The sequence below is a fragment of the Salvia miltiorrhiza genome, chromosome 6 (genome assembly GCF_028751815.1).
Source record: "Salvia miltiorrhiza cultivar Shanhuang (shh) chromosome 6, IMPLAD_Smil_shh, whole genome shotgun sequence".
Lineage (NCBI taxonomy): Eukaryota > Viridiplantae > Streptophyta > Magnoliopsida > Lamiales > Lamiaceae > Salvia > Salvia miltiorrhiza.
The window spans coordinates 9,197,460-9,206,982 of NC_080392.1; the positions used below are offsets into that span (position 1 = coordinate 9,197,460).

At 33.2% G+C, this 9,523-nt stretch overlaps 1 protein-coding gene and 1 long non-coding RNA gene across 2 annotated transcripts; one reads left to right on the top strand and one right to left on the bottom strand.

Moving 5' to 3' along the window:
* Positions 1–2,454: 2,454 nt before the first annotated feature.
* Positions 2,455–3,619, bottom strand: LOC130988497 (transcription factor MYB36-like). Its single transcript, XM_057912372.1, has 3 exons — positions 3,350–3,619; positions 3,152–3,281; positions 2,455–3,081 (listed from the first exon to the last, which is right to left on the bottom strand). Exons 1-3 carry the CDS (start codon positions 3,483–3,485, stop codon positions 2,670–2,672), a joined length of 678 nt encoding a protein of 225 aa, XP_057768355.1. The 5' UTR covers positions 3,486–3,619; the 3' UTR covers positions 2,455–2,669.
* Positions 3,620–4,905: 1,286 nt separating this feature from the next.
* On the top strand, positions 4,906–7,275 carry LOC130988501 (uncharacterized). The gene is made up of 6 exons (XR_009090116.1): positions 4,906–5,257; positions 5,636–5,708; positions 6,057–6,131; positions 6,212–6,322; positions 6,471–6,513; positions 7,075–7,275. It is a non-coding gene; the product is annotated as an uncharacterized LOC130988501 (long non-coding RNA).
* The last annotated feature ends 2,248 nt before the right edge of the window (positions 7,276–9,523 follow it).

A 9,523-nucleotide genomic window follows, 5' to 3' on the forward strand; every position in this document is an offset into this window, starting at 1 on the left:
AAGTATTACGAATGAGATTTATTACTATGTAGTCATAATCAAATGAAATAGTCAATGCATATATTGTCGAACATGAGTGATTTTAATAAATTATAATCACTCTCGTACTTACATATGTACACAGTTTGGAACAAATGAAATAGTCACGGTATTATTGAACACGAAAATAAAGTTTTTTAAAACTTTTCTTTCCGTGATTTTAAAAATTAAAAGAAATTAAGTGAACTATCTTAAAGAAAAAGCTATGCATATCAAATAACAAGCTTTATTCAAATTTGTAAGTTTCATTTCATAGGACTCTCACAATATACCAATTAACGTACTTACGATTAGAACATCCACATTTTTATTAACGTCACAATATTGCAATTAACTCTTTCGATTAGAACATCCACACCCTAAAATAATGTGGGATTTTGTAATTGTAAAATATTAAGAGGTGATGTTGTAATTGCAATATTACAATAGTCATGTAAAAATTATAAATACATATAAATATTGTGTTGATTGCGGGAATTAATCCAATAAGAAAGCGTCTACTTTGTTGGATTAACATTGATAGATAATTAAAAATGGTAATTAAGGCTAATCTTGTGTTCACTTTAATGAATTGAAACTTTTAAATATCTCAAGACTCTTGATAATTTCTATCATTTAAGTTAGTTTTGACTTGATTTTTATCCCATGGAAAGAATGAGATTGAAGAAATCCTATTTTTGAATATAAAAATACTCAATTATGCAAAGTAAATGTCCCCTATGTGATTAACAAACCCTTTAATTATTTTGGGCGCGCAATGTAATAACTTATTCCCAGTGCATGTCGATAAGCAGTTTCCCAACCATGGAAAAATACCAATAAATTTCAGAGTAAAGTCTACGAAATTAAATTACGCAAGTTTAAATTAAGAGGTAAATTAATCAAATTCTTCTCGAAAAAAAAAAAGGTAATTTAATCAAATTTGATAAGTTTTCGGCCACATGGTGTTGCCACTTAGAAATATCTTGCTGGCACAAATAAAAGCTGATCCTTTGCATTATTGGTCGTATAATCAATAGTTATTTATTATCAACAAGGATTATGTAAGTCTTGATTAATTAATGTCATCGTATTTTGCCAACATGGTTTATTTAACACTTTGTCTTTTGATTCGATTCAAAGCACTATTTACACCGTTACGTTTGTGAAGTCAACAAATCTAAGTTTTTCTAGTATCGTACGTTTTGTGATAAAGGACAAGATGTTAATATAAAATGAATCAAAATATAATACGAGGGGGAAATTAATTATTGGATAATTATCTGAAAAAGGAGCCGTCTCGAGTAAAATCGTTGTCGTTACTCGCGTTGAGATGATCGTTCTTTTACTAATCTAATATTTTATTGCAAGATTAGTCAATGATAATTATGACAATTAACTTTGGTTCAAACTTATCGAAGAGCAAAACCATTTGTTTGGGATGTAAATTCAAAACCATGCTCCTAAATTCAAACCCTATTGCATTAGTATACCAGCTACCAGTTCATCTTTTATTCCAAAAATCGTTTAGTCATAATATACTTTTTTGAATAGTTCAGAAAAAAGGTTCTCTCTTATTAATGTTAGTAAATTTCCTATATCAAATTTATGTAGTAACAGTTTAAATTATTTTGTTTTATTTACTATTTGAAGAAAGTGCATCATTTAATTAATAGTCTTTACTCAATTAGATATGAATTAATTTTTTCTAACAATATTGTCAATGATAATTAATTAACATCAATCGGCCTTTTCTTTTTTGGTGAAATTATTGAAATAATATTTAATTTTATTATGTTATGTTATATAATATATATTTTTTTAATTCGTTATCAATTATATATATTAAGTTTTGTTTTCTTATATGCTAAACTCAAAATTACACATTTATGGAAGATGAGATGAGATTCTAGTTAAAGACGATTTGCAAATTACTAGAAAATCAATACAAATTTATTTGAAATGATTTTCACATGTAACATAGTCACTCACACTTTTATTTTATAATTATGTGTTGTGAATATTTATTGATAAATAAAAATACTGCAGGCATATTTTATAAAATAATTACTATATCCGAAACAAGTTGATACAATATGAGGTATAATTGATGTGAGTGCGATTTGTCTAGTTTGTATAATTTGCATACTACTCTCTTCGTTCCATTACAAATATTGTCTCTCATATATTACTTTTAGGCACATAAATTACAAAATATGTAATTAGTAGATAAAGTAGATTGATGAAAATTGTTTAAATATTAGGTATAGAGAGAAAATATGTTTGTAAAAAAAAATGAGATATTTATAATGAGACATTCCATTATAAAATTAAAGTAGGACATTTATAATGAGACGGAGGGAGTAGTACATGAAAGTGAAACTTTAGCGCCAATAGTTACTATCTTGCGTCATCGCCAATCGTCATCCAAACAAAGAAAAAAGTAGAATTATTTTCGCAATCACAAAATGATATCTTAAACAACTACAACAACATATATAGCTAATAATAATTTAAACACACCACATAAATAAACTAATCAACTAAACATATCCATTACCACTAATTAAATTTCAGCTGGAAAGACTTTACATCCTAAAATCACATTATTACATAACGATTAAACATCTCATCCCTTTTTCATTACTTAATTAATACGTAAAACTTTGATAGATGGGCTGCTCCTGTTGGAGATGGTAATCAATTTGATGATTGAACTTGTCATGGAAATCAAAGGCATCGAGAAGATCATAATTAGGCATGAAGTCAAGCAGAAAGGCGTCGTCTTCGCATGATCCATCTGCATTGATAAATGGTGGAGAGAGAGTCGCCGGAGCAGAAGGAAGCAGAGCGTTTTCCGGCGCTTCGACGAGGGCGGGAAGTGAGATCTGAGAGTGTTGATAGGAGTTGGCATCAACGGGAAAGTAGGGCAACATGTTTGAGTTAATGGCGGCGGCGGCGGCGAGGTGGTTGGTTGCTAACTTCTTTTTCAACTTGGTGTTCCAGTAGTTCTTGACGTCGTTGTCTGTTCTTCCTGGGAGCTGTGAAGCTATCACTGACCACCTATTCAATATATACATGCAAATTAAATTCTTTTTAAACTATTTTATGCATATTAATTTTGAATAACTACCTGCTTCCGATGTTATGATAGAGTGCGAGTATGATGGTGTCTTCTTGGTGAGTGAAGCCGCCATGCTTGATGTTGGGCCTAAGGTAATTTAGCCATCTCAGCCGACAGCTCTTGCCGCATCGCTTCAGCCCTACCCAACACAATATCAATATATATATATATGAACAATTAAAATTTAATTTGTAAATAAAAATGAACCTGCTTTTTGAGGCAAAGAAATCCAGCTTCCAGCAGTGCCGTGTTTCTCAACATAGTCTCTAAGAGTGGAGTCTTCTTGAGGAGACCATGGCCCCCTCTTCACCTTACTTTTGTCACAACAAGGTGCTCTTCCCATTTAACTCTCAATTATTTTTTTCACTTAGAGAGAGAGAGAGACCAAACATGGGGAAGAGAAGAGAAGAAACATGTGTGTGGTTTTAAGGATGGGAGCTGAGCTTGACTTTGTCAACCACTTTGCTAATCTCTTTGATTTTTAAGTGTTAAAACTTTTTTCCTGTGCTGGATAAAGGAAACAACTTGGTCAATTTGGTTCATGATAATGTCAACATTTTTAGCTTTGGGTATCATAGGGCCCCAATACGATCTTGCTTTGCTCAGATTTGATGCATTCACACAATCAAAACTAGGACTTCTTCTCGGAAATACATAGTAAAAAGAGATAGAGGGATACATAAAATACTAAAAGAAGAGAAAAATAAGAAAGGGGATTATTAATCCTCGGTATAGTCAGCCTTCCTTTTAGTTTTTCGTTGTTTTGCACGACTTTGTTTAGAGAATACTTGTTAAACTTTTTTCATGACATTTTTTCTACCATATTTTTGTAATACCTTTAACTTTTTCTAATTGATCAGATTTGATCTACTGAGTTGCTTTAACGATCTACTTTGGGTTTATGTTTTTTCCTTTGTATGCAAGTATCATTTTTTTCTTTTCTTTTCTAAGCCTTGAATGTTGGCTTATGAAATCCCCCGGAATGTAATAGTGATTTAATGTTAAGGGAAAGTATATGTTAGAGTAAAATTTGTACTCTATTATATTGTTATTATGTAGATAAGTAATAGTATATGCAGATGTTCTTCTCTCTAAGTATCTGTGTCAGTCTCTTCAGATGTTCTAAGTTGAAGTTGAGACATTCAGTGCATTCATACTTGCAAATTTAGCAGATAACTTTGAAGTTATCTTATGCAATCTTTTTGGATATATATAGGCACGCTTTTACAGATTAAATGAAGTCTTACTGGAGCACAGTTATAGATAGATCAAGATCATCCAAACATAGTCCCCATGCATCAAGCTAGAACTCATGTTTCTTTCTATGACTAGGGAATGATTAACTTGGCACTACTACAAATTTGGTCTTTCTCTACATTGCATAGACTACGGTTTTTTTTTCAAAACTGTAGTCTATAGTAATAGACTACGTAGTTTTACCAGAAGTGTAGTGTATGTGCTTGTTTTTCGTGATTATAGACTACCAGCATTTAAAATAGCGTAGTCTATCATAGGCATAGTCTACGTTTCTATCAACCGTAGTGTATGAGCGGTTTTTTTTTATTTTTCTCTACAGCTTTCTTCCAAAAACGTAGTATATGAGCGTGTCTAGTTTTACTTTTCTCTACATTGATCTTCAAACTGTAGTGTATGTGCGTGTGTATTTATATTTTTCTCTACCGTTAGCTTGAAACTGTAGTATATTAAATAAAAATGAATTTATTTTTTATTATAAAAAAGGAATGATCTATATTTTAAATAAAATAAATTACATTCTCTACCGCTAGTGGAGGGTCACGGTTACTAGAAATTTCCCTCTCTCTCTAAAGCTCTACTGCCGCCTCCCTCCCTCACTCTCCACCGGCAGCGGCATCCCCCCTTCGACCGTCCTCCACTAGTGCGGCGTCGCCCCTTCTGCCGTCTTCCATCGGCGCGGCGTCGCCCTTTCAGCCCTCCTCACTTCATCCATCGGCGCGGCGTCCCCACTTTCGCCCTTGGCCCCTCAATCGGCCTTCCCGTTTTGCCGGCGCGACCTGCCAATAGTCGGCCTTCCACCTTCAGCAGCAAGCAACTCCTCCATTCTCCTCCGGCAATTCGGCGCGACACAGCACACAGGTAATTCATAATCTAAAATTTTACTTTTCTTTGACTATCTATGGTTATTGTTGGTATATTTAAATCTATGTTTGCTTTAAAGGGTGTGGAAAACATTGATTCGCTTAAAATCAGTTTCTTTGCTTCTTGCTGAAAACTATTAATAAATCTCAAATAAGTTCTAAAACTATTAATAAATCTCAATGTCAGATTCCTTTATAGTATAGGGTGTAAGAGAGATTGTGTGGAAGAGAAACAATATGTTGTTTATCATGAATGCATCCTGATAACTTATCCTAATAGCAATTTTTCTCTATCATTGTCTTCTATGTCCTAGCACTTTCAGACCATTTTAGAGTTACTTCTATAACTTGTTAATTTACTGGGTAATATATCCAGAGACATTTGGAGGAATCTAAAGCGTCATACGGATGAGGACATTCAAAAAGGTCAAGCTGTGAAAAATCAAAGGGTATGATGTTACCGGCCCATTACATCTAGTTCACTGTTTCATTCAATCTCTAATTTTGAATTTGCTCTGAATTATGTAATTGCATATCATGATTTCCAACAAAGTCACTAGTTTTTCTCTAGCTCAAATTTTAGTTCTTTTAGCATCTTTATTTTCGAAAAGATACTTTATGCTGCTTCTGTGTTTCTCCGCCTTTTTTACTAGCAAGACCAGAGATGTCTTTGCTTTTATATGTTTGCCTATCTAATCATTTGCTGCTCCCTTTGATGGGTGCCTTTTTCGGTTTATTGGTAAATATTCTATTACTGAGATCTTTTGTTGACATAATCTGTCTCCTCCTGTAATTAGGCCCTCTAGGATAAGACACTTGAGTTCAGATTCTTGCTGCAGAAACCATTCTCAAGTTGTAATAGACTTCCAGAGGTTCTGACCCTATTTTCACAAGTTATTTCACTGAAGGATGCTGTGAAACATTATACTGACAAAGATAATTTTTTCTGCAGGAGCAGGTTAAGTCCTTATATTGTGATGCTGATAATGAAGTCAGTGAAGCATATTCGGATCTAATTTCTTCGTCAAAGAAGACATTGGATTCTATACTAGAGTTGCAACAGGTGTGCTTGTTGTTTAAGCATCTACTCCTTTTAGCTTCATTGTGTTGCCCTGTACAGTTTAATTAGTTAGTAAATTATTTCTGTGTTATAAAAGTGCCTAGCCCTACAAAAGGGTTTTTCAGTGCATAACTGAAGTTAACTTTCTCAGGCTCTGATGACAAACAATCCATCTATTACTCGATTTGAAGAAGGTATGCATGTTACATTACAATCTTTTCTTCTTTCTTAGAGTGGTAAAGTTCCTCATCCTGACTGTTGAAAATCCCCCCCTCTAGATAGATTTTGCTGAACTTAAACTGAAACTAGTTACATGAAATTCTTCTTTTCATTTTTCATGTTTTTAGCCTTTGGAGCATAATACTATGCTTTTCTCCAACATAGCAAATAGGACCTCCATGATTTGCAAATGAAACATATGTTTCCACTTTAATAGATGTTCTGTGCAAATCGTAAATTTCATGCATTAAAATATGCATTGATTTGATCTTGTGGTCCATAAAGGACTTAGAATGCAAAAAGTAACACATGTTGTCCAATCACAGATTACCTTTGCAATCATGGTTCTCTTTATATATTCCACGCCCCTTAAAAGAATCAAATGAGAATCACTATGTAGGTATGAAAGAAATATACTTTTAAATTAATATATGTTGTGCAATTAGTTGTAATTTTGTTTGAAGTGTAAGAAATACTTTGTTGACATGATTGGTTTATTTGTTTTCACGACAGATCTTGTTTTAATTTTGTGCCAGGATATGCTGGGAACGAAGCTAAAATATAAGAGACTTTTGCTGAATTTTCCACGAAGATTCTTGTTTTTGAAAAAAAATATTGTACTTTCTTTATTTTGATATATTTAATCTCATGTCGTATATTAGCTTCATTTCAGTGTACATTTATCAGATTATGAAATATTGTGAAAGTATATATGACAATTATAATTTTTTGGTGCATCAATATTTGTTTTTCATTGTTTGTTAATTTTTAATAAATAATAATAATTTTAAATTACAAATTTAAAACAATAAATTTAACTACATGTTAAATTGAATAGTAGACTACATAATGACACTGTAGTCTTTGCAACTAATTTACTACGGTGTTTTAGTGTGGTAATTGATCAATATATCGTAGTCTAAATACCTCAAAGACTATCAATCTAAATAGAAAACCGTAGTCATAAATATCCATTGCTGTAGTCTATAAATACTATAGACTACCCTTTCTAGTTGACAAACTGTAGTCTATTCATCCAATACACTACATTGCTGAACATAATTAACTACGGTTTCCACGTGTCGTATATGATTGCATATAGACTACGTCTGATTCACGTAGTGTATGTGCGTCTAAAAGTGTAGAGATAAGTAACTATAGACTACGGTTTAATCAACGTAGTCTATATTGATGGGAATAGACTACACCATCTAGTACTACGGTTGTTAAATCACATAGACTACGGCTAAAAAACGTAGTCTATGAGCTTTTTTGTAGTAGTGTGGGCAACAAGAAGGCTTGAAACCTATAAGAGGAGGCCAATTTCATTCATAATGGCTGGGGAAATTCGTGCTCAACAGCCCTCACGATGTAGTTGAGAATTTTTGTTCCTGCTTGGTGTCCCCCTGGACTTGGTACCGTCTGTAGTACATTCATTGATATATTAGTATTTTTATTTCTCCTAGCAGAAGAGTGTCTTGAGCGTACATTGGAAAAAAGTGATAAACTCTCCTTTATTTTTGGTTCTTGTTTCTCAAGGGATTAGGTGCGCCTAGAAAGTTAGTCGTTGTCTAGCTTTCAGTTATTCATCGTTGATGGAGCTTTGGGAAGATGTAGAGGCTAACTAAGTAAGAGGGTGTCTTATTGTGTAAGTCTTTTGTACATCTTAACTTCATATAGTGGATAATTTTCTCTGGGCGAGGCCCCCCCCAGACGTAGGTGTGTTATCACCGAACTGGATTATCATTTTGCGTGTTTCATCTTTCATACTCACATTCGCTGTTACTCCCTCTGTCCACGAAAAAGTGCCCCATTTGGGTGCCGGCACGGATACTAAGAAAGCTGATAAAGTTGTTTTGAGTGGGGTAAAAATTACAATAGGGGTAGTTGATGTGTGTATTTTAGATACCTAGTTTAGTGTGCGTTTTGCCGTGGTTTCATGTGATATTACATGTTTTGCTATGTTTTGGCGCAGGAATTTGAAGAAGTAGAAATGGAGTTGATAATTGGAAGAAATTGGAGAAAGCCGAGCTGTCGATGGGATTTGACGTGAAGATGGAAGAAAGTAGAGATTGGGCTTTTAATTTACTTGTTATATTTTTATGAAGCCCAAAACTCTTGTTTTATTTTATTTTTGGATTTTTGGATTTAATTAGATGAATGGGCCGAAGCCCATGTTTTTGGAATAGGCGGCGCCCTTTTCGGGATTTATTCCTAAACTTTGGAGATAAGGGCCGCATGCATGCATAATTAGGGATATTTATTAGATTAGGACTCTTATTTGAATGGCATTAGAACTCAGCCGCAACTTTACTTTTATTAAGTTAGGTTTTAATACTTTTGATACACATTCACTTTTCATAACAGCCGCAACATTGGAATTTAATTAGTTTTAGTTGACTTTTACCTTTTCCATGCAATTGTTCTTTCATGCAATTCAGAATACACGTTCCTTCTTGATTTTGATTCCATAGTTTTCCTTAGGTTTAATTCTTGTTCTTTTAATTGAAATTGCGGCTGGGCTGAATTGGATCAAGGAGGGCAGACGACTTTTTCTTCCAATTGGTTCAAGGGTTACTTTAATTCTTGCAATTTATTTCATTGCTTGTTCGATTATTTCTTCATGTTTATTTTTATTTATTTGATTGTTTTTAATTTAAGCATGAGTAGCTAATTCTTTTAATTCGGCGATAATAATGAAACTCTAATTTAATTATCTGTGAGACCTAATTGGTTTAAAATTGATTCCTATTGATTCCGATTAATTCCTAGGTTCCAAGATAATTCTGATTTTATTTAAGTCTGGCCAACTTAGGTTTAATTGGATTACAGTCAATTAGTTCCTGCCAATCCGTAATTGTTGGAATTGGACTAATTAGTGATACAACTACCATGTTCGTAGGGGGAATTAATTGGTATATTAATTATTACTAGCGTCTCTAGAATAATTGGTATAAATTGGGTTCCTTCATCTTAATGCTATTA

Bases quoted from the DNA above. Each gene is read 5' to 3' on its own strand.
- LOC130988497 (XM_057912372.1), bottom strand. From the start codon at position 3,485: ATGGGAAGAGCACCTTGTTGTGACAAAAGTAAGGTGAAGAGGGGGCCA. The intron at 3,282-3,349 runs GTTCATTTTTAT...TGTGTTGGGTAG, and splicing joins TTCTTTGCCTCAAAAAGCAG to GGCTGAAGCGATGCGGCAAG. The intron at 3,082-3,151 runs GTAGTTATTCAA...TATATTGAATAG, and splicing joins TATCATAACATCGGAAGCAG to GTGGTCAGTGATAGCTTCAC.